We start from the raw sequence: 25,810 nt of genomic DNA, 5'->3' as shown, positions 1-25,810 counted from the left end.
CATTAAGGGGTTCGCGTAGCTCGCTGACTACCCAGAAGAGTTCAGTGTCATTGAGGTAGCTTTTTAAGGAGTCGATGTCTGGGTTGTTTTGCGAGGAGTATAGGTTTTGGTAAATTTGTTTGCTATTTCTTCGTCAGTGTGTACCAGCGTGCCTTGTCTGGTCCGTATTCTTTCGACTGTCGTCGGTTTCCTGTCGGCGTTCAGAAGTCTTTCGAGGAGTGCACCTGGCTTTTGGCCTTCTCTGTATTGACGGACTTGGCTGTTCCTTCTTAAGAATTTTACCTCCCGTTCAGCCTCGGATCTGAATGTTTCTAGCTCCTCCCTGAGTGCTGCCTGGGAGCGTGGGTCGTTTGGGTTTGAGATTTTGAGTTCAAGGTGCTTAGTCGTTCTTCGCTGGAGGATAGTTCTGTTCGGAGCAGTTTGAGGATGCCGTTTTCCTTAGCCAGGCAGACGCCTCTTACAAAGCATTTCAGTGTCTCCCAGGTTGTGCTGATCGAGTTTACAGTGCCTAGATTTGTTTCCAAAAAAGATGTAAATTCATCTTGGAGCTCCGAGGCGAACACCTGATCTTGCAGTGACCCGGGTTTGAAGCGCCAGTGCAGTAGGTGCGATTTGGTGATTGCTAGGTTGCAGACAAGGGTTTCCGGGGAGTGATCCGAGAGTGTCCGAGGAAGGATTTGACGTGGCCCCCATTGGAGTGGGCCCTTGGCTGAGATGAAGAGGTAATCCCGTCTAGAGCTGGTGTTATGTACTGCTGAGTGGAATGTGAAGTCGCTTAGCTCCCAGTTGCTGTGTCTCTATGTGTCCACGAGATCGTAGGCTCTGCATATTTCGTGTACCTGGCGGCTGGCTTTGGACCTGGTCGGCGACGAGGCCTGCAACTTGTCCTTTAAGGGGTTTATGGTGGTGTTCAGGTCGCCTCCCCAGATGATCGTTGTGGAGGTATGTAGCGATAGGTTTGTGAGCACCCAGTAGAAGTTGTTGGCTCCGTCTACATTGGGGCCGTAGGAGTTCACTAGGGTGATGTCTTTGCCATCTATGATTCCCCTCACCAGGAGTGATCTGCCGTCAGTATCTTTGGTAGTGTTTATTTGCCTGAATCCAGTTTTACAGTTGATTAGTATCATCACTCCCCTGGCGTACGACGAATATGAGGAGAAATATCTATGGCAGCCCCAGAGACGAGCCCATTGGTTTTCTTTTTCAGGTAAAAGGTGTGTTTCTTGGAGCATGGCCACATCAATGCTGTGCCGTTTCAGGTACTGAAGGATCTTCCTGGTTTTTGAAGGGAGGTTGCCTCCCCTAATGTTCCATGTGTCAACTTTGAATTATTCGCTTGACTTGCGAGCTAGAGCTGGTGTGTATGCCTTTGAGTAGTGAGAACGCTGGGTGACGGTGCCAGTATCTCCGCTTGAGCATGGGAGGTTTCCATAGTGTTCAAGAGAGAGGGCATTGCATTGCCTGATGGTCTGGGGTGTCGTTGCGGGCGGGTGGTCTGGGGGTGCACGCCCATCCCCCTTGTTCAACTTCCTTCCTGCCAAGGGCAAACCCCAAGTCGCCCGTTTGTTTGCTTGAACAGAGCAAGGACCGCAACGGTAAGAGTCTGTTACTTGTAGTCCCACCCATTAACAGTAAACAACTGAGGTAACTTTTGCTGTGCAAGGGGTGCAAGGGGCATCCCAGGCTGCACGGCCTTGGAGTACATAACTCCTTTGGTTATTCCGGTGTGGAAGCTGCGTGTGGTTCATAGGATTTGTGCCTTCAATTTCAGATCAATTATGTTGGGTTCCTGTGGAATCTTTCCCTCTGCGCGTGTGGCTGATAGGGGTTTGGTCTGGGACAGCCTGCGCGGTCTAGGAAGTCGTTTGCCTCTTCTGGTGTCTGAAAAAAGTGTACGCTACCCCCATGTTGCACTCTCAGGTGGGCAGGGAAGAGTATGGAGTAGAGTATTTGATTGTCTTTAAGCCTTTGTCTGACCGAGGTGAAGGATCTTCTTTGTGACTGGACCGCCGGGGAGAAGTCAGGAAAGAAGTGTATTTTATCCCCATTGTGATGTATTTCGCCTTTTTCTCTGGCCAGGCGGAGGATGGTGTCGCAATCTTTATAGTTAAGTAGTTTCGCTATTATCGGCCTTGAAGGCGCGCCTGGGGCAGGTTTGGAGGATGGAATCCTATGGGCTCTCTCCACCACGAACATGTGAGAAAGCACTTCTTTGCCAAACAGGGTGGTGCAGAGCACCTTGATAAAATCTTCCATTTTGGATTGCAGTGTGTGCTCTCTCACTCCGACAATTCTGATGTTGTTTCTTCTCGACCGGCCTTCCAAGTCTTCACATTTGGCATTAGCTACCTTCATTTGTGTTTCAAGTTGGGCAACTCTTGCCGCCAGGGTCTCTGCGCCGTCGTCTAAATTGGATACACATTGTTCGACTTCGTTCAGGCGTTCGGTATGGGTGTCCATGCGGTGCTGCAGGAGATCCACTTTGGAGGAGAGACCGTCCATTTTGTTGTTTAAGTTCCCGATACCTGCTTTCAGATCGAGGAGGAGTCCTTTGATGTCAGTGGAGAAGGTCTCCTCATCCGTTAGGTGTGAATTAGCCATTGGGGGTGCAGGATCTTCCTGGAGTGTGGGGGTTTTGGGAGTTGTCTCCGTCTCAAAGGTGAATTTCCTTTGGGATCTGTCCATTTTACCCATTGGATTTGAACGGCTAGGGGTGGTCTCGTGTGGCGGTTGAGGTTCGCCTCTGAGTATTTGGGCACCAGTGGTGCCTCTGTGTCCATTGGGGTGTGGACTGGACGGTTGGTTGTTGCCGGTAGAGTTAAGTCCCTTCGGTGTTAGGTGGTAGGGTGCTGTTCATAGTTCAGGATTGATCTTCGTGCCTGCAGGTCTCAACGTGGCTCAAGGCCTTAGGGTGACGTTCCAAATAGGAAGCAAAGGAAGGAAAGCCGGGGGGGGAGGGGAGTTTCCCAGCTTTGCCTGCTGTGGGGACGGATGGTTCAGTGTTTTATGGCATAGTGTCACTGTTGCACCCCTTGGGGGGGCGAGTTGTCACGTGGGCGATGGCCTTGAGGGGGAAGGTTGCGGGCTAGACGGTTGTTTGCTGCTAGTATAGTTGAGCCCCTTTGGGGTGGCTGGCAGGGTGCTGCTCTTACGTCAGGACTGGCCTTGCGGCCTGTAGTTCCCAGCGGGGCTCAAAGCCGTGGAGCAAGGATCTATGCAGGGGGCAGGAGGCCTCGTACTTGAAGAGGAGAGACCGGGGGTAAGGGAGTCTCCTAGCTGTGCCTGCTGCCGGGGCGGATGGCCCAACTTTGCGCGGTCTGGTGCTGTTGCCGTACCCCGTGAGGGTAAGTTGAGGCGTGGGAGGTGACTCCAAGGAGGAAGGTTGCAGGGGTGGAACGTTTTATTTTTATTTATTTTTTATTTTATTTTTTAAAGGGTGCAGGGCGCCAGGCTTATACAGTGCAAAATGCGCGCTGTACCTGTATGTCTCGTTGTTGCAGGGGCATCTGCTGCCCGGCTTCTCTGACCCTCTGACGGCGGCTACTCGATGTTGGGCCTGGGGAGGGGGCCTTCGCTCCCCTCCGCGCACCTCCTCCCTCACATGCGCGGATGGCGGGAAGTGCTGCTGACAACCAGGTACCACAGGCGGGGGAAGCGCAGTGAGAGGCTCTGGGGAGGAGTGCACCGCTGCGACTCGACTCCCGCCTCCCTCCGCTGTTGTTGTTGGCGGGGGGGTCCCCTTCTCACCAATGTGGGATCGCCGTCCTCACGGATCTGGGCTGCTGGCTGCGGTGTTGTTGCTGCAAGGGGGGCGGTAGGGTGGGCTTGTTTCTTCTGGCCCAGGGTCGCTCGACCCGTTCTCCCGCGGGAGTCTGCTGGGAGCAGGCGGGGCTCCACTAGTCGGGCCTGGGCTGATGCGCGGCCTCGCCGGCCCCTCGTTGGCGCTGGAGCCGGATGGTTGTTTTTGGGGACGCTACTTCACCGATTTGGCCCCAAATTTTGTATGAGTGGAGGACAGGAACTACGCTGATGCGATGCTGTTGATTGAGGCGGGATGTTACCGGGATACAGAGGATTCGTCAGGATTTATGCCGTCCGTGCGGGAGCTCGCTAAGAAGCGGCCATCTTGGGTGGCCCTCTAGCGCGCTCCGACTCCTTCTGTTATGTGCTATGACGCAGGACACTGGGCTTATTCTACTGTGATGTTCATCGTCTCACAGTTTCTTAATTGCTTGGCTCCTCTCCTCAAGTCAATTACTTACTATCTCGAGGCTCATCGTCTCGAGTTGTTTTACCCGAACCTCCATCCGTTACTTGTTTTCCCTTATCACTTTCTCGACTCATTGCCCATTCACAATTTTGCCACCACACTCTGTTTTACTCACCATTCGCTTTTTCGACTTCTGGCTCACGGGATCGCCGCCTCTTTATCAGCCGCTTCAACCTTCCGTCTGTTAAGCTTCCTGTAGACTTCAGGAGGGGATTTCGTACAAACCGAGGGACCCGTCTCACCTACGCTTGCAAGGCTTATTTTTAAAAACTGTTTCCGTTATCTACAGTGAGCTTCACGTCAGGTAAGCTTGCTTATCTCGATGGATTTGTAACCATCATCACTCTGCTACCACATGACCTGGGCCATCCGACCCAGCCCTTTAAGACGAGGTAGCAATATAAGAGTTGAATGGGGATGCAGAAGTTACTCAAACATCAATCGAAACGACTCAGGAAGTTGGCAAAAGTTGACTGTTTTAATGTCAATTATCTAAAACGGGGGGTACAACGGACATCAACGGATGTCTCACAGCATAGTTTCAATGATTTTCATAAAACATCATACTTATAGTAAAAACATGTCATTGATGACGTTGACCTACATATTTGCTAACGTCATCCTACGTGATAAACTCCAAAAACTTATTGGAGAAAGTGATTGGTTCTAAGGGAACATCTAGGTATACGTTTCATACTAGTCAATAAAGTGATAGGCTCCCTAACATCCTCAGTGGTCTGCATGTCAATTAAGGCTTTGAACTCAGCCTTGGAAATGTTCTTTGCTCTGGATAATTCAGGTGAGTAGAGGCATTCTCTGCCTCCTTGCGTAGGTGTGGTTCATCACGTTTGGCCAACTTCATCCCTCCACGTGACTAAAGCCCACAAATTTGAGCTCTGGTGCATTTAAGATACTATTTTTTTAATAGACCTCTGACTTCTTCCTTGTTTTCGTCCACATCTTCTGAACAGGAATTTCGTTCTTTCAAACGATTTGTAACTAATGTCTGCTCATCCCAGTCCGATACGACCTTAGCTTCTTGGGGCTGGTCCAGCCTCGCTTTTCTGAGATTCACTCCTGTAATTCAATTGCTTTTCAACTGCGACACACTGGAAAGAGGCCTTCCTTTTCTGGTCCAGCTCTCCTATAACACGTAGTGGAATTCTCCCTTCTTCGCTTACTCCTATATATGTACACATTGGCGCATGCTGCAATCTTTTCACTACTTAGCCTCAAGAATACTTTGTCTGCTTGCGTTACTTTCATATGTACACATGTAAAATGACTTGATATCTTTATCGTTTCTGTAGCATAAGCATCTTCATCTTGAGCCCAAGATGTCACTTATCTTTGATACTTTCTTGATGCTTTATAGAATATCTTCATTCTCTTGTCTCTGCATCTCTTCTATGTACGTCAATCTGTCTTCGTGTGACGTCACCATTCTGCTCTTCCATTAATTTGCTCTGCTTCTTCTGGGATTCATTCAAATGGCCATCGTACTGTCTTGTATGTAGGTATGGCTTTCTCAATGAGAACCTTGCCTCCAGGATTCTCCTTGGTATCGGTATTTTCACTGATACTGCACGTGTTTCACACTCTGGCTCCCAACATATAGGCAATATGGGTGAGATGATTGAGGTGGGGGTACTAGGCTCTTTTTCTACAGTACTGCTTCAAAGTGCCTCTGTGACTTTATGTACAAAGAAAAGGAATCATGGCATGCAGTTACACAACCAAGTAACCTGCTTAGTTAAAGTCAGTATCCGATATTTGAGCTGACGGTTACATAGTGTGGGTGATGCTTTTGCTAAAGCAAAATTGGCTTGGAAATTCTAGTGCTTGAACATTATTCATATTACAGCCAACAAAATAACTACTGTTGCTTGTGCTTTTTTAGTTCTTGAGAAGGTGGGAATTGTCTGTGTGCCTGGCTAAAACTCTTATGAGCGGCACCCAGAAGGAAGCTGGGCAAGCGCACATATGCACAGCTTAGAGGGAACATTGTTCCACATTAAAAGTATTACAGCTGTGGATCTGCCCTTGTATCCCTTCATTGTTTTGTTGGGAAATGCGACCCCTGATGGAATCAGGGGATCTTTCGAGCAAGAGCGCCAGGCTAATCTCCCACCTCCTGGTGGTGGCCCGAGTGACACTGGCTCATAATTGGAAGGGGAACACGTGCCCAGATGTCGGAGAATGGTGGAGCATGGTGGAGCAAGTTCTGGTTCTCCCTAGCTGTGGATGAGATTGATTCTATCAATAAAGGGGGAAATGTCCAAATACCTAGAGATATGGTGCCCATTTATCGAATTCGAACAATGCAATGCATCACAAGCCCCAGAGTATGGTTGCATTTGAAGGTTTATTTGTTGGTACAAATACTTGTTCACATTGTTCCTACAAGATGGTATATTGGTTGCTCACCTGCTGAGTTTGTTTTTGCATGGGCTCATCACATCCGCCACCCTTACGCTACTCCCCTAAACATATTGTGATGTCTTACCAATGAGATTGTTGGCTGGTTTTTCATTTTTTTTAAAATGTATATTATTTTTTGTGCTTACGATGGTTATCAGCTGTTCTAACCGTACTGCGCACCTCATCCTCTTTCATTTGTTAACCGTGGCCCTGTTGATGAATTTGCTTGCATGTCTTGGTTGCACCACTCTTGTTTTGTATTTGGTTGACTTATGAAATCATTAATAAAAATGTAATTTGAAAAAAAAGAGAAGAGCTGCCTCAGTGGCTTTATCATAAGAGACAGCCATATTTCTTCAGGACAAAGAAATTCCTTTAGCATCTGTGACAAGGAATTGTTTTTCTCCTGTCATTCTTACTTGCTTACTGATATTGTCTCCAGTCTAGATTGAACTTTACCATCAACCCTGCCTTTGCCTGAAGGATGTTGAGCAGGACAAGACCTCGACAGAAACCGGAGGGGGTTAGCCTAGAGGAGCTACGAGAAAAGAGGAGGGAGAAAGAAGCAGGTGAGTCTAATGTGCCAGACTTGTATAGCTTATTGCTATCCGAGACCCCTAGCAAATACATTGACGGAGACAAATGAAGGCGGCAATTATTTTATTATCCTGCGTTTAACATGCAGCTCATATGTGCTTGCTTATTTTTGAGTTTATTACTGATTGTACCTACTAAAACTATAAGGAAAAAGAGTGATTAATCTTTGTGTATACTTAATTCGATGTGCTTCAATTTTGTGTGTGTGTACTGTGAGAAACCAGAAGGTGTCTCACCCGCTAGTCCCAGGGGATCGCTCTCTCTCAGGTGGCCAGGTGTTAGGCAGAGCTTGTATGCAGTACCCTTTGGGGCCACTACACACAACTATGACTACAGGTGTAAGCAAAACCAACCTTTGTTATAAGTCTGTACTACACAGTTTTTAGTAGCGGGGCTGAGCAGCCAGGCTTATCTCCAGGGGGAATTTGAGCTGTTACACAGAAGTCTACAAACACAGGTGTTCTAATAAACTCTTACACTCAAGGTTTCTTGGTTAAACACTTATTAATTTATTCAACAGTCAGTTATAACACATTCACTAGATGGAGGCAGTTAAATATCACACACAAATATACTTCAGTAGTATTCGTTAAGTTTCTGAGGCATTCAGACTACTTTGAAGAAGGAGCAAAATGGCATTCAGAATACTTTGAAGGTGGAGCAAAAAGGGATAGGTTCAGAACATAAAAGAATTACAAGTTTCTTAGACAGTGCAGATACTTTGAGTTCACCAGAAGAGTCAATTCAATAGGCTAGGCCAAAGTCAATGGGTTTAAAGTCTTGGATAGGATAAAACGGTTCTGGTAAGTAAACAGTAAAGTCTCTATAGAAGTTCTCAGAAGCAGTTTGTAACAAGAAGAATTATGTGTTGGGGTCACAAGCTGATTAGGTCTGCACATTGCTAAAGTTTCAAACACTTTCACCGTGAGAGGTAAGTACTCTGTCTCGTTTCACAGTACCTTACAAATGAAGAAAAAGATGCAGCTGAAGTCTTCTGTTCCTGGCAGTTCCTGCAGATCTCACTGTTCCTGAGCCGCAGTCATGGGGACAAGAGGGAGGATGTCGGGGCACTCCTGCACTGCACTGGGACAGGTCAAAAAGCTGGCACTGGCAAATCTTCAATTCCGGTAGCTGTAGTAAAGCACACAAACTGGTGTCCCTCTCCCTGGTTATTCGGTTTCCTGCAGCACTCTGAGGAAAATACAACCAGCTCCGAGAATGGTATCCAGGTGGCTTAGAGTTGAGTTGATTGGTCCCACCAACTCAAAGGGAGAAGTAGTCCTTGCAGGGCTTCTCTGTCGAGGTGAACTTAGCAATTCGGACCTGCAGCAGGGCTTCACTGGGCAAACCAATGGTCCAGGTGTTGCAGCAGTCGTCCTCTTCAAGCTCATCTTTGGTTCCTTTGTTCCAGTGATCGACTCTGCCTTACAAGCCAAGAGACTCGCCTTTTATTCAGTTCTCTCCCATTCATTCCAGCCTAGCTGTCACTCACCCAGCAGGGTGGCTGTCCTTGCCGGACAGTCAGTCAGCCAGCCAATCATACCAGAGTGGATTTGGGTCTCCTAGGAGACTAAGCACATGGAGTTTCGGGCACCTCCCTCACTTCCTGCCCACCCCAGACACTTAGACGCCAGAGGCGGTCGTCAGTCCTGAAGCCCGCCAAAGGCAAATGAACTAAGAAACCAAACCCGGTTTGGCGCGCAAAGCAAAATTCTAGAAGGACCTTTCCATAAAGAAATGGCGAGAAAAGAAGACCAGGACCTGTTTAAACAAAAAGGGGCTGAGACGCCATCTTGAAAAATATGGCTCCCGCGATTTAACGCTACCGGTGTTCGCGGTCGGGCAAAATCATGGTAGTTCATTGTAAAACCACTGCCACCAGCCATTTCAAGTGGAAAGGGTAGCATTTGACTGCTACATGAGTATCTAGACACAGGGGATACTAGGTAACTCCTCCAGCACTCTATAGTAAGATAGGGTGTGCTGGGTCTAGGAATTTAAAAAGACTAGTAAAGTCAATTTCACTTTACTTTCTCTGGGAAACAGTAGTTTATCCCAGAGAAGGTATTTAAACCTTGGGAAACCCTGAAAAGGTTTCCCTGTGCCACTGCACTGAGAGTGCTGTGTGACACACATGAAAAGATGATGCCTATGGAGTTGTCTAAAACTCCATAACCAAAAGAAATAAACACAGAAAACCAACAGAATAAAAAAGTTCAAAGTTCCAAAGTTTAGCAAATGAGCTGGTGGGCTCTAAGGTGGGAGGAATTGGCACATTTTGAGAATTCTCCCTAACACCAGGAAAACGGCCATCGCCTTTGGATCCAGACCCTGGGGTGGACCAGTGCGGGAGGATCCCCTGGGTGAGGGGTCTTGTGGGAGTGGGACACCGGATGACGAGACGTGGTATCCTCCCCCTGTAACACCTTTACCCCATCATACCAGGTTGGATACGTGGGAACTTTACCCCTGCCACTTTCCCTTCACAAACACTTCCATACAGACGGCCAGCTCTGGGAGAAAACGGACTCACACCCGAGCCACCTACCAGACATGTCCCGCTACTATGATCAGGCAAAGTCAGTCAATTACTGACAGTCACTCACACCTGACTTCCATTAAACATCCCCACACGGATAAAAGGCGGAGCACACTCTGAACGAGGCAAAGCACACAAAGGAACAGCAGTTTCGAGTCGGCAGCTGAATGAGGATGGCAAACGCAGAAGGGTTCGTAAGAAGGGAAGTACCCTTGACCTTTTCGGCAAGACGCTGTTACTTTCAAGAAACCTTCAATGCGGAACGCGTAAGGCCTGGAAACCAAGAATCCTGTATTGTGTCTCAAAGATGTTTGACAGTATTTTTCAAAACGTGACAAGTATGATAATCAATGTTCAACATAGAATTTATTATACAATATCAATCGATAAGCATTTTCCAAAAATTATAATAATGATAATAAGAACACCTAACGCGTTTCGAGTAGTTCAACTCTTCATCAGGGGCAAAGAATTGCGAGTTTCAATAATTTCTAAAAAGAAAGGACAATAGTTGAAGATCTATTAATGTTCTTGTAGTGAAATATAAACAACATTTCAAATTTGACTATTCACCGACATTGAATATATAAATGAATCAATGTAAGTCTTCAAATTATGTTGGCATGGATCATTGTAACACTGCAATAAACTACCTAAGTTTAATCTGTACATTGAATTGAAAAGAATTTCAAATATATCAACAAATAGTGATTATGTCTGCAGGTCATCTCTTGTAAGTATGTCTCACCAACACTTGTATTACTAGTCCTCCCTTCATGACTTGTAGCTATATAGAAGGGACATGTTAGAAACCAGGGAAAGGAACTTAACAATAGTCCAGCTGCTAGACCTATGGCGGGGCTGGCTTATCTAAAGTCTTTCTGAAAAAAGGTGTACAATTTGGAATGCCAGAGTATAGACATTACAATCTAGCCATCAGGAATTAGTCAATGCAATATCAAAGTCTACAGTCTTACCCGAAGGCTAGTAGCACTACAGAAAAATGCAGAGGCTGTCATTAATTATACATATTATTGAATTTATACCTAACCACTCACTTAGCACCCAAGGCTGTGCCATCACCCTAATTTCTTGCGGGCGAGCATTCGTCTTTAAAAATACCTATAGGCTTTGACCAATGATAGTGTGCAGGGGATGTGGGTTCCCTAATTAGGAAACCTTTTCTGCATTGTTCTTACTCTCCAGGCTGAGTTCCTTCTCCCCTGCACCTAAAGTACACCTGGAGAAACCTTAATACAAGCTTTATGCTCATCTAAATTCAAACTAACTCTTTATCCATCTTTGACAAAAGGTGTGCTTGGTGTTTACTCCATATTCTTGTGTGTCAAAGATACCAAGGGCCCTCCAGTGTAACTGACCAAGGCGGGGAGGACCAGCAGTCGCTGTGTTATCCTGTTTGGCTCCAAGAACATAGAAGCAACAGAGAGTGTTGAAGTCCAGGTTGCAAGCGGCAACATTGTATAGCGAGTGCTGGAACAAACCTTGTTAAACGTGTGTGATGAAATACGCGAGTAAAGCTAAACTACTGATGAATGTTTGAACTTGAGAAAGCAAGATACAATAGCGTTGACAGTGGTCCAGCACGGTGAATGTGCTCAATCAAAGGTATCTGTAAAGTATCCCGCCAAGAGAAATGAAAGTAGAAGATTAATGAAAACAATTGTATGAATTGAATCAAAATGGTGCTGCGACGGTTTAAGCAAAACCCATAAGTCTTCGATTTCGATACTAAGACGATCCGAGCCCGAATGAGGGAGATCCATGGTCTGAGCCCGAACGAGGGAGACCAAGTGTGAACATTGTGATAAAAAGGGGGTCTCTGCCTGAAGAAGGGAGACCCATGATGAACATTGAATGCAAGAACATGTGCATGTGAAAATCCTGATTGGAATGGAATTTTGAGATTTGTTTTGTTATGACAGACCCTCTGTAGTAAGAGACTGTTATCACAGAAGAGTCTTTGACAGAAGGCCCTGATGTTGGTGCTTTGAACTGTCTCCTCGTAGCCGAGATCCCACTTTTCTTTTGCATACACCATTGTCCCACACCCTTTTGTATTTTGAAGTAAGGATTGGCCATAGGTTTATTGGTACAGGCCCTTTTATTTTGACAGAGACTCGACTAGGATTGCGTTATTATTTGATGGGTCGTAGCTTGCTCCCATCCTTAGATTTAGTTTTAGATGGGCGTTTAACCAACCCATTTAAAATTCAATAAACAACCTTGAACTGTGATCACGTGTCTGTCTTCACTGTTTGATACCATGTGTTCCTTACAGTACGTATGTACATACTGTTATCAGAGTGGATGGATTGAGGTTATTTTTTTTATTACTGCTCCACTGGCTAGGGAATATGTAGCCTTTTGCAATAAAACAGTGGGGGCTCTGATGATCTCCGTTTTGGGCCACATGAATCAACTGGACATTGTGGGTCATTGTTTATGCCTCTGAAAATGGATTTATCGTATGGGTGGTGGTGACCAAAGCAACATTTTAGGATTCCCCCACTTCAGGGCAGCACACTTCAGTACACATGCAAGACTTCTACAGCTAGCAGAGCTACCAATTAAAAGCTTCACTCTTTGCTTTACTCTGTCCATCCAGCTCACACCTCCATTTTACTACCTTTTTTAAAAAATCGAAGCTCCTTTCATAGATGCATCTCTCAATTTGTAACAGGCAGCTTTTTATCCCATTAACTCTGATCCCCAATCCCCAAACATATTTCCATCCTGCACCTTATTTTTCACGTTTAGGTGGTGGTCTATCGGAGAATATAATCGTTTTTGTCTGTTTTAGAATAAAAATAGTCTAAGCTGTCCAGTCTCACCTAATAACCTGGAATTCTTGAGTTGCAGTTTGTACCAGATTGTTGTTACACTTAAACCTCCCCAAAAAAGGCTATACATTAGGCCACTATTGCAAAGAGCTACGTTTGCCATAGTCAGAGGGAAATGGACCTGTGAAAGACACCAAGGTGATTGATTGGAGACCAAAGATTTGTAAGGGGTTGAATTAAATCCACAGGAGGGGTACACATTGGATCCCAATGGGGTGCTAATCTAAATAACTAAGCATCCTATGAGACCACTGGACATGAACCCTCGAGAAAAGAGCCATCCAGAACCCAGTCCAAAAAATGCAGCCTTTAGGGTTCAAGTTAACATTTGTATTGCCAATGTTACTGACTGGGCTAACACAGCTAGTGACAGAAATGTATGTTTTGTTGTTTTTTTCTTTTTTTTCCCTAATGGAGAAAATGTTATGAGCTGAGTGGAAAGAATAATGAACACAAATGTTGAGTTTGGGGGGGTCCATATAATTAAATATTATGTGATGTGCATAATGTTTATTAAGAAACACTATCAAACAATATTTTATGAGAAATGTATTCTCTTCTTCAAAAGCTTTTATTCGGAATAAAACCATCAAGCTTAACAACTACAAATTGCAAGAAAAACATAAAATAGGAATGTAAAACATAAAATACAATAAAAGACATCAAATGCAAGCCATAAAAATCGTGCACAGCGATTAACCCCAACAATGCCACTATCCTATTTAAAGGGTTTTCTCCTATGTCGCCATGCCCTAAATATATAGCATGCTATTGCATGAATAACACTTGCAGATAAACACTGACTTAAGAACAATAATGCTGAATCTACATAACTAATACCATAATCTAAAAATATTGATTGCAGATAGATTAGTCTCAGTCGTATAGTTTCTTTTCACATGTCAGATTAAAATGTAACATAGTTTCTTTAATAAGTCCACACAGTGGGCTCCTTGCAGAGGCATTGACTCTCTAAGATGAAGTAAAAGCTGCGACAGGTAATATTCCAAGTCTAAAACGTATCTACAATGAGCTCTCTAAGGGCAGAGTCGCAATGCCCAGTTAAGCCTAAAAGGAATGGTTCGGTCAAAAATTTTATTGCCCCTATGGGTCGGCCATGTGTTTTTAAGCCTAAATCGCTCGATTGCAGAAAAATTTCCTATGGACCTTACCCTAGTTTTCGTCCATTAAACGCACGAGAAAACGGGCATCAGGGAGCTGCCATTTTGTGATAATCCTATAATTTCCCCCATCGCCCTGGCTGACCTGCTTTTGCAGCACTAAATCATATGCCCCGTCCTTGAGCCTGACATTATCAAAACATTCATATTCCCCACCTCTCTCCGTGACGTTTCTGTGCTGCGTAGGCAAACGTGCCCAGTCGTCTTCTACGCGACTTCACACAGAACCTGGAAACCAACACAGATCAGCTCACAACACAGCGCGCCACAATTCGGAATATGAAACTGTACTTTAAAATCAAACAGCAACACAGTAAATTTGGTAAAGTACATTTATTTGACATTAAATGTTTATAGAATATTCAGCAATTGCCATATGAACTCCGAAAGTCATTTATTTTCTTTTATCTCTATCCGCAAATCCGTAAAAGTTTATCGTGAGTCACACGCTGTTCCTTTATGGTACACAGGGTGTTGGTTTTCGTTCAAAGAAGCACTTTTGTCGCACGTTGAACCGCAAGGCTGTTCCATCAAGTAGGCACTAGGCCAGCGTAAAGGTTGATATGTTGCTTCTAGCAGCTAGTACCGCGTAAGGGCATATAGGCCCTTGGCGATCGTCACATAAGATCTTCAGAATGGTGCAGTTGTTTACAAAAAGCTGCAGCTGGCGGTTGAAGAAACCATCTGCTGGGGTCTGAAACTGGTGGCAGTGGCAAAAGGGAAGTATATACCTGTTTAGAAAACATACAATTTATAATTAGTCTCGCCAGCCAATCTTTATTAATATTATTCATTTTATTTATTACGGCCGAGCTGAAACTATTTGATTTCAATGATAGTGCAATGGAGTATGTTCGGCTCTAAAATCAATGCAAAAACTAACAAAATAAATCGAGGTTAGTACACAATGAGAAACGACTTTTTGCCTACATGTGTGTGGAATGTGGCCCTGCATGCCCATGTGCCCACTACAAGGACGATCCCACAAACGTTTTCAAAGCTCTTCATTCATTTATTCATGCATCCATTCATTAATTCTTCATTCCGGTATAAAAGCGTCTAAAGAGTTACTTACATTATATTTGTAATTTCCATTGTGTCTCTGCGTAATTGTCCATAAATCACACTGTACTCTTGACAACGATTTTTCGTATACTGTACTAACATGAAACTCGGTCTAGTTTAAGAATGTTCTGCCTTATCGTCTCTTACGTTATTTCACCCCCCACCTCTCCTTCAAATGAAGTTCTTTCGGCATGGTCCCTGTCTCTCAAGGTCAAAAAACAATAGAACCTTCTACTGCCAGTGCGAGTTGTGGGCCTCTTCAGAGCGTGAGCTGAAAATCAAAGCCGCTGACCTTCACTAGAAATGAGCATACATTCTTTCTTTGCAACATCCCGTAGTAAAGCCATTTGTGAGAACTTGAAGTTTTGAATCCATCTATGTAGTGCGCCTCAATGTGCAAATGCGAACTGGCTTCTCTCCCATCTGCAACGGCTCGCTTGGCGCGTTCTAAGGCCCCCAATTTTGTCCTTGGTGTCTGCGAGCTTTGAAGCCTCAAAGAACCATAACTATTGACACTTTTAATTTTTTGGGGAAGGTCAGGGAAAGTATAAAGTACCCGAGGAGTTGAGTTGAAAGTGAGATTTTTTGTTTTATTATTTGCAATACGCAAGCCTCCCCTCGGTTAACAGTGCCCAGCATTTAGAAGAGATTGCGAAAATTAGTTACATCAACAAAAATATATACATATACATATACATAGACAAGGTCAGCAATATGAGGTGAATAGAGAGAGAATTCAAAGATGACACCCAGGTTGTTCGGCACCCAGGATGGTGAAGGTGGGGGTTAGGGTTAGCGTACTTTGTATGCACACTGTACAATAACATTTATTTACAAAAAGACAATCTTATTACAATTATTTAAACCGGGATTTGTACTTCACAACCAGCTCTCCTTTGGGTGGACATGGCACAGTGGCAATGTTGGGTGGCAATGGATCAGTGCTCTGCACAGAAACGTTCATAATTCCATAGCTGTGCTTCTCTAATACAGCAACAATAAGGCTTTTGACAAAGTCGAACTCCATTTTCTCATAGACTGGTTTGATCACCCATTGCTTGCTTCTTTTTGAAAAGGCCTTAGTGTAGCGAGGCATCCTTACATTACCCGTAGTCCTAGATTGTTCACGGCCGAGATTCTCGTGATGGGCCAAGACGGCAAGTAGAGTCCTATGTCTTATGCCCTGTATGCTGAAATGCAAGCGCTTTGGCCTGTACTTTAGGCACATATTGTGGAACACCTCCAAACCTCCTGTGTGACATAATTCTGTCAGTCCCCTCAAATCTGTTGATAGAGTTCTATCGAAAACAATCTTCTCAATGGCTTTGTGTGTCGGTGAAGATGGATTTAACCACTTCTTCTTCCGTGCCTCCACTGGGGACAAAGGGCCATGTTCACATTGGTGGAAATGTAGGTTTTCTGACCAGCGGTGCACGTTGGTACAGTGGTGCATCAGTGACCGCCATTTTTCAAGTAGTATTTCCACTGACCCTTCACAAGTTTTGGAGCTCCACCAAAGATGGTTGCTGATAGACTGGGACCACTCTGAAATACTTTCCAAACCTTTTTTTTTCCCTGCAGCCGAGATTTTCTTATTGATTGGTTTAGCAAGATGCCATATGTCAAATTGATGTTTAATATGTGGGAACTGCTTTCTCATTGTCTTGGCAATTAAAACGTGTCTGTCCATGGCTATGAGGTCGATGTGCATTCCCCTCGATTGCAGATATTCCACTGATTTTATAAATCCTAGTTTCTCCATGGCCACTGAGGATGTACATTGTGTTACCTACACGACCACCAAACTCACAATTTTCTTACTATCCATGTCCTGAAAGTGGTAGGTGCAGTACTTGGCAGAAAATCCAGGGCTGTCGCACTGTCCATCGCCGGCTAGCCTGAATCGTTTGCCTTCGAATGTACTTGCTAGAGACAATTGTTCAATTTTCCAAGCATCACTAATGGCCGGAAACAGATAATCATGTTGGTATTTGTAGTACTGCGTTTTTTAAATGAAATGGAGTCCCACAAACTGAAAGAAAGACTTTAACTTTCTAAAACTGGAGCGACTAAAAACTGATGCAGCTGCACACAGTAGATTGCCTGCTGGCAGTTTCCCCAGCATCGGTTGTGCAGACCATGAGAACGTATGATGTAATCTACAGGCGGCATGTATTGTGACGTTACTGCCTTGTTTTTGACGAGTCACATGAATCAATGGCTTCCCACATACTTTCCCTCTGACGGAATGCCCACATTTCAGCATACTTATAATATCCATCAAACAACTGTCATACTATGTATTTGCCCTCTTTGATTAGACTGTCATCCTGCGTCAAAGTTGTTTCGGCCTGTGACGTTGAGGACATTTCACCACATTTGAAAGAAATAACGCTGCTATCAAGTTCTGATGTGTCGGTGAATGCTGCTGCTGGTTCATTCTCTGTCATTTCAACATCTGCTACTTCAACATTGATGGGAGAACACAACAATGTCGACAGGTTTTTTGGTGGCAATTTTTTGGCGGGTGTACATTGTGTAAATTGATCTGCGACTACTTCAGCGCTATCTTCAATATATCCAGTATCATTTTGTTGCAGTGGTGCGGTCGTACTGTAGCAATGGTCCTTTACAACTTTACTGGATTCTCCGGACACATTCATTTCATGTTCTGGCCATTGGACATGAGCATCTGTAGTCTCAACACGCGGCGTCTGAATTAATAGTTCCTCCATAGTATAAATGGTCTGGCAAGCAACATCTCTCATTCGCTTCACTGTCTGTGTATGTATAGTTTGGACACCCACAGGTAACTAGAGGATAGATTGGAAAAGGGATGTTCAGTTTAAACGCAAGATAAAGTATAGTACAATTGACTTGAAAAAAACATAAAATAGTCCCAGCACAAAAAAAATTCTAAAGTTATGAACTGTTTGTAACTAACCTTTTTTGTTTCTTTTCGTTGCAACTTTTTTGACTCGACCTTCAACATCTGCACGCTGTTGCTCCGATACGTATCCGCATGTCTCCCCTTCCTCTTGCGCTGCAACGACTATATTTTCTGTATCCGCATAGACAGCACGGAATGAGGCTCCATCGACTCCATGAAACATAGTATTTCTATTACTGTGTATCAAAATATTGTTAGCATAAAACACACGTGAGGACGAACACACATGTACATCTCAATAGCCAAACACGATTTAAACATTGTGTGGAACAATCAAACGACAAGTATTCGAGCTCTGATGACCTAGTTCGATGGAGCTTTCAGTATCCATACCTCTGGCTCTGCATGGACTCCCACGAATGATTGTATTGAAGAGGAGGCATCAGCAACTCCCTGAAAACAGTACTTGCGTTAGTATGGTTTTCAGTATTGTAAATATAACACACACTTGGGGTCGAAGGCACAGGTACATCTAAAGAGATAACCAGAAATGTTGCATTGTCTAAAAGAATCAAGGAATATTTAAATATAATCAGATTTAATCGACTTATTTCTCCGATTTCTTTACATCTGCATCATCTAAATGGGATCTTGTGATTGTAGTGGAAGCTCCATCGTCTCCCTGAAACACAGTACTTGCGTTAATATGGAAGAAAGTATAGCAAATGGAATCACGTTATATGATCACGCTCGATGGAGCTGTCAGTATCCATACCTCGTGCTGCTGAAGAATATCTAGGGCTGTTGTCAATATGCGAACAGGGCTGTGGAGGCACTGGCTTCTGCTCGCAGTCAGTGAGCCTGGGATTATGGAGGAGTTTGCCCGGGGCACTGGCTTCTGTCTGCTCTGCAGTCCGTGAGCCTGGGACTGGAGGAGGAGTTTGCCCGGCCCGGATTGCTTCGAGTAGATGTGCCGACAACCGACACGTGTGCTGTGACTGAATAAAGTCAGCAGCAGTGCCTGCAGCGCTTGTGCGTTACAATGATATGTATATGTAATTTTGGATATAGTAGAAGACCATGAAATAGGAGTGGCATGACAAGCAGAGTATACTTACTCGTTACTCAGATTACGAGGACTAACAGTTGCGCGAAGTTCGTGCATAAGCACCATCATTATCCTCAACACGGACCGTGTGAGGCAGGCTGCCCTGAAGTCTGGCAGCTCGGTGATGCATTGCAGATGTGGCTCACCTTCCGAAATGTAGGCCACGCATCCCGAGTTTTCACAGCAACTGCAGTTCTCGTCCTCGTTTGGCATTAGCTCGCACCGATTGCATGTGCACCAGGTGGAAACACCGTCCATGCGACTAGGTCCAGGCTCTTCAGCTGTTGAATCGTCCTCCCAACTGCCGTCCGAAGACCCATTGTTTTCACGTGTTTCCCTTTCCAGTAGTTCCTCCTCGGTATACTCCAACTCGTACATGTAGGGCAGTATTGTAGCCATTGTGTGTTAAACAAACTAAAATAATTGATAGCGGTGGTACTGGTATCTGTTCACACGGCTACAAGCAACGAAGGTAGATGACCAGAGCACAGAAACGAGTCACAGAATACTCAAAGTAACACAAAGAGAGGAATGGAATCGAAAATCTGCTGCTGTGTGTTGTGAAACAGTCTGTTTATACTTATTGAGGAAAGAGGCGTCCTGCCATTTCCATGGCGACACGTCATTAGCTGAAGCGCAGCGAATGTTGACTCGAGACGTGCTTTGGCGTTGTGAAATGGGCAGTACGTCTCTGCTGATGACAGGCTCAGGGGCGGGGCATATGATTTAGTGCCGCAAAAGCAGGTCAGCCAGGGCGATGGGGGAAATGATAGGATTATCACAAAATGGCAGCTCCCTGATGCCTGTTTCGCAATGAAAACTCGGGTAAGGTCCATAGGAATTTGTTCTAAAATCGAGCGATTTAGGCTTAAAAACACATGGCCGATCCGTAGGGCCAATAAACATTTTTGAACGAACCATTCCTTTAAAACCATACTCCATTCTAAACTCCAGGTTACTGATTCATGGAATTATTTGCGTGCCTTTCTGCCTGAAAATCCCTGTTTGAAGTATGGGGATTTTCGTGCAGAAAGGCACGCAAATCTGCGTTTTTCACACAAATAATTCCATGAATCATGCTGCAGATAGTCAGGGCCCAATTTTAGATTTGCAGCATCCACTAGTAAATTCTCTGATTCATACTTACTTTAAGCTGCTTAATTTCCTGACTGGTCAGAGCCCACGGGAAATGTATTATATCACTGGGAACAATTGTGTGTATGAATATTGGTAAATGAATAGTGTTTTAGTCTAACCCTTTGGCAGCACAGTTTGAGAAAGTTTAGAATAATAGATCCCATGTAGGATTATGTAAACCTTGTTGGTAGGTTTAGTAGTGAGACAAAGGTTTTAAAGGGCATACAGCCTGCACCGCTCCTGCAGTGCTGCACCGGTTATAGTGCCACATAGATTCCTTCTTTGACTACTACTCTAATATGCACCATTTCATGTGCACACAAAATAGTGCTGTGGGAAACAAATTGTGGCAATTCCGGTACTGCCACTTTTTTCTACTGCCATATTTGCCACACTGTCGTACTAAAAGTTTGACCTTAAAGTGGAGGATTTTCCTCCAGCATCATGCTGGAGGTAAATCTGCCACACAAAGGCTAAATCTCGGCGGAATTGCCATTCGCGTTATTTCCGCCAACATTCTGATGGAGTGCTATGTACTCCAAAAGTGGGGATTAGCATTGCCCTTCCACCACTTGCAATCCCAAAGCCAAATTACCACCAAACTACTCTTAATAATACCCATTGTATATTAACAAATCATTTTATTCAGAGGTTCCGTAGAATATCGCCAGTAATGTTGAGGCGAGTCGGAAACAATACTTCTATTTGTTTGCAGATATGCAGTTAGGATGGGATACATTTTTTCCTCTGTTGAAACAACACAATTCTTGCACTAATACCATTACCACATTCTGTGATGGACCTGCAGATAACTACAACTGAAAGCATCACCCTTTTTCAAATTTCGGAACCATTTTTTTGTAGAACTGGGGCTGGACCTCAGAGGTGGCAAAGCAGAGTAGCTGATGACTGATCAATTACACCAGGTCCAAAGTAGGGCATCCCATGTTTAACAGTGAATAATCCAGTTGGTCATTGGAACACTTGTGTAAAGTTGAATCCATCCGACAGTTTGTATATGTGCCATCCTGAAGGCAAATGGTTGGGTAGTTGGGTCCTTGAATGAGTTTTGAATGAAGGGGTAGTAGAGGTTTTCACCCCGGTGCAGCCGCTTGATTACCACATTAAAGGTTACAAGATGTATTTATTTTCAGGAACGGTCCCCTTATGCCAAAATGTGACTGTTTTCATGCAGGCTTAAACATTGTGAGGGGGGTCTTTCTGTTTTTTGTGGTGAAGGAGACCGATCTATAAAAATGCATCCAGGATTGCGGATTGTGTGAGATCACTGTTCAGTGCTGCTTGCCTTAAATCTAGCAAGGCAGCTATTTGATCAGTTGCAAAAGGGTTGCAATAGTATGTAAACTGGATTTACGTGGCACATGTAACTTTAATGAAAATACCTGCACGAAGAAGATATTGAGAATGTGCCCTGGTCGCGTTCCTTATAAGGTAGCTTTTCTTCAAATGGTGTTTTTTTCTGCAATTTCATGGATATGTTTAATATTCTCAGAAAATGTGGATGAACATTAATAGCATGTCAATTCAATATTGCATTGCGTATGAAAAGAGCAGCTGCATGGCCAATACAGAAAGCGATTAACTTCATGTAGAATTCTTTGCAGTCAAATGTACCAAGAACTATAGTGTAGTTGGGTATACATTTTAAAGTACATGCCATTGTGGAATGGGTAAGGACTAAGAATATGAGGGAGATTAAAATGTGTTGCATTTCTAACTTTTATCAGACATGCATTTCCAGTTAGCGAGCTTTACACAAAGGAACTAGAAAAAAGGTGGAGTTTATTTGTGCGTATAGAAAAAGGCTTTCCTAAATTGAAGGACACTTCTCGCTCAGCTCCTGTTTTGCAACAACCGGATCTGACTAAGCAGCTTTACTTAGAAGCTGTTCCTTCAAATAGTAGGAACTGTTTACGCACAAGTAAATGCATGTGAGAAAATACATGCTGCGCAATGTATCAAGAGGTATTGGCTGTGAGAAACGGCCTAAGAAATTGCAGACAGTATTTGGAAGACACTGCATTCATTGGAGAGAATCATGGTTCCGAGTTTAGTGTATCATGTTACCCGAGCCCATAGTCTCTATAGACCCACAATGCATGAATGATAAAGTAACCCTTGGGTCTACAGTACTTGTGAGCAAGTTTTGTACTTATGGCCGTTTTATCTGTCAAACCAGCCTCAGCGTCCACAGCCTTCGCCGCTGGTTTGGCCTCAATCTGTTTTCAATATTAGTTGTGCCCAGCTTTTCGAGAAGCTGTTTTTCTTTCGCCATTACATGGCTCCCCACCATTCAATGGGCTGGAAGTACCCGTATCTTTATGTGCTGATCCCTGCCACAGGCTTACAGAGAGTAGACGAGTGTGAAGTAGGTATCCCTCCAAGCACATAGGCGTTCGGCCATCTGTTGGTCTATGTTGCACTTGTGGCTGCGTCGTTGAAAGCCTACCTGATGCGCCTATGATAGACCAGAGACCATGGTTCGAACCTGTAGTGTGCATCATCAACTGGGCGAACCCTTAAGTAGTTGAGTAGCCCTTTAATGTGTTCATTCTTTCATACATTTTTCAACTGTGGCCAGGGCTGTTGCTAGGTCTGTAAAAGATCCTGGGCTACACTAATGTCAGGATTGTCGGGACTCGGGGCTAGCTAGCCTTTTGCTTGTAGACCCTGAGATTCTATCCGGGGCTACAACCAAAAGACCCGGGGCTATAGCCCCCTAAGTCCTTCCTAGTAATGCCTCTGCCTGTGGCATTCATTTAGTATTTGTTATTTGGGTTTTACTTTTTTCCTGTGTTTTTACATTCACTTATTTTCTGGGTCAAGCTAATAAGCACCGTCAAATGTGTGCAATGTTAGGGTTTGCGATACATGTTGAATGCATGGGGTGTACTTGTATATACTACATACAACACAAACAGAAATAATGCACTGTGCAATACCGTTCTCAGTTAACCCCCACTCCACCACTGTAACCGAAAGTGAGGTTCCACTCTGGATGCCTTCCATTTGCTCACCTCCACATCCTTTGACATGTGACAGCAGCATCCAATGTGAAAAGATGCAAACACCTTACAAATGGCCAGAAGCGGTGTCAAGAACTCTGCCAGAGACTAACATCTCCAGGTGACTGCTGCAACCTCACCCCACAGCCACCAAAGCCAGCTACCTATTGTAAATCCAGAATGTAAAGGTTACTGTAAGAAAGGTAAGAAATTAAGAAAGGCTTTAGCATAGGTGGGAATCAAATACAGCTCCTTGACATTGGAGGTGAAGTGTAAATGAGCTTGAACCCATCCACATATGTCACGATGCAGTCCGCTACAAAGTGCCATTCATATTGCGCTGTACCACGTGTGACGATTCTGTAGATGTTGTCACTTCTCCCCGAGTGGGAGCCTTTTCCCATGAGGCCAGGTAGGTGATGCTGCTACCCGATAGTCCCCCTGGGGGTGGTACACATCGGGAGGATCTCATGGGGCGGGACCGACCCCACACCCTCACCCCCTCTGGGGACAAGGACGAACATCTAGGGTACTGCCCTTATAGGAAAGTCACACACCCCCAGACTCTGACCCCTCTTTCTTCTACTAACTTCTTTCTAGACAGCAGATCAATGTATTTTTGCAAGGTAGAAGACCTGAGCGTACTTGAAAGCACTAAGATGAAGAAGAGCTACGGGAACCCAGGTAATTCAGGTATTGAGACGAGTTGGCCCTGCAGAGTTATGAACATGGATCCTGTGAAAGAGAAAAAGGACTTATACAATGGGCCCACGCGAGGTGGGCAACATTGTATAAAAAGCAACAATGGACTTCCATTGTTGTCAAGCCGGCGCCGGAGTAGCAGCTGGCGTGGAAGCTGTCAGACGTGGGAGCGGTTGCGTGGCGAGGTTCGGAGAGCAGAGAACGTCAGTGGGAAACGGAAGGCGGCTCTGCAGGATTCAAAGTAGTCGGGTCCATCAACATAGAGGTGAGGCAGTGGTAAGAACGCTGTGCGAAGGGAGACCACGCGGTTCCACCCTAGTACTGATACTGCAGAGAGCCACAGCACACAGCCGTCAAGGCCCGAAGCAGACAAGTGCAGGCGGAACACCAGCTCCAGTCCTGGGAAGTGTTGCCGCCATACGCAAAGGTCCCTGAAGGTAATGGAAGGTACGAATGGGGTGTAGGGTCTCTGGAGTATGCCAAAAGTGTTGCTGGACTGAGAAGAAGCCAAAGAAGGGTCTGGGACCCTGAGAAACCGACTGAAGAATTAGGAGGAAATCTTCCTTATTGAGGTGGTAAAGTAAATTCCACTGACCACCAGGGAAGGGTCGGAAAGACCCTGAAAAGCAACATTTTGAGTCGTCTTCCTCATGGCAGTCCTTGGCAGGTGAGTGAACCAAGGGGCCGGGTGAAAGAAGAGAACAGGGGTTCAGGGAACCCAAAGAGAAGCAGTATTTCTAGTCCTTGTCCTCGTGGTAGTCCTTGGGAGGAGAGTGAGCCATGGGGGCCGGGTAAAGAAGAGAACCAAAGGTCGTGAACCCAACCCTAAATAATCATCACTGTAAGAAGTCCTCTTCCTCGTGACAGTACTGGGCAGAAGAGCGAGCCAGGTAGCTCAACTGCAAAGAAGAAAAGAAGATAAAAAAAAGATCCAGGGGCAGGGAGTCATCCCCGCTGAATTTGGTGGTCGTGGCAAGTCATACCAGGCGAAGAGAGTTATTCTCCTGGTACTCTCCAACCAAGTACAATTGTTAAGAAGCCAGGGGAGGGGAGTTGTTCCCCCTGTTTATAGTGGTGAACTATACAGTGGTCTTTCAGCCTGGGGAAGGGAGTCATTCCCCCTGGTTTTTGAGTGGAAGATAGAACTTTGAGTTAAGACCTTAGTTTGAAGTGTAAGGGACAGGGATAGGATTTGACACACTACAGGGGACTCTTAACTTACAGACATTCTGACAGACCCATTAGTATTTTAGTTGAGGCAGGAAAACCCCCCTTAGAGTTGGCCAAAGTTAGGTTTCTCTTGCTTTTCATTTGGCTAATAAAAGTCTATAGCCCCAAACAAGGTTCCTGTGTGTCAGTCGCCTCCTTCTGCACCCTTACACACACTGTATTTTCTCTGCCGCTCGAACTGGGTTTGGTTCTGTTTCTATTTATGCAGCTACAAAAGCACAAAATAAATTGGCTCTTACGAAACTTTGTGCATGTGTAGCCTGGTTACCACCTGCATTCACTGGCTCTGATCACAAAGCAAATGTCAGTTGCTGAGAGAGAGGCTATTGTATCATTGCAATGGGTGTATCTTGTGTCTGCTGAAATTTCAAATACCAATGACAGTACCAGCACTGATTCCCCAGCGCTCCATGTTATTGTACGGTACAGTGTACACTTCCCTTGTCACTCCAACGATTATGTGCAAGGTACCACAACCTTAGCCACTCCCCCATGTTGCCCATTGCTCCCAGACCAGTAACGCATTGAACTTGCTGCAATTGCCAATCAACTCTTTGATACACTTTTTGCTGCTGCTCCCAGCCAGCTTCTGTCCTTATGGAAGGAGTTGGGGGTGTTGCGGGCTAAGGCCATTCTTAGTCTGGTCTGTACATTAAAAAGGGATCAGTTATAGACCTTTTATTCTGAGCAGCTCTTTTTGTGTAGTAGAATGCCCCATTAACTGCTGAAAATGATTAATTCTGTGATAATTGCTGTATTCTTGGGTAGCAGCAGCTGTGGCTT

At 44.8% G+C, this 25,810-nt stretch overlaps 1 protein-coding gene across 4 annotated transcripts in view; it reads left to right on the top strand.

Moving 5' to 3' along the window:
• Nucleotides 1–25,810, top strand: part of TMCO6 (transmembrane and coiled-coil domains 6) — a 459,096-nt gene that overhangs the window by 64,613 nt on the left and 368,673 nt on the right. For 3 of the 4 annotated variants that reach the window (XM_069654232.1, XM_069654231.1, XM_069654233.1), the window contains exon 2: nucleotides 7,134–7,260. In XM_069654232.1, coding sequence (XP_069510333.1) covers nucleotides 7,176–7,260 — 85 coding nt within the window. In that variant the 5' untranslated portion in view covers nucleotides 7,134–7,175. The remainder of the gene's footprint in view (nucleotides 1–7,133; nucleotides 7,261–25,810) is intronic. The other variant, XM_069654234.1, reaches the window with a different exon arrangement.

Source organism: Ambystoma mexicanum, chromosome 3q (genome assembly GCF_040938575.1).
Source record: "Ambystoma mexicanum isolate Mex_15411 chromosome 3q, UKY_AmexF1_1, whole genome shotgun sequence".
Taxonomy (NCBI): domain Eukaryota; kingdom Metazoa; phylum Chordata; class Amphibia; order Caudata; family Ambystomatidae; genus Ambystoma; species Ambystoma mexicanum.
The sequence above is the reverse complement of the archived record's forward strand: the minus strand, read 5'-3'. Positions and strand labels throughout refer to the sequence as shown.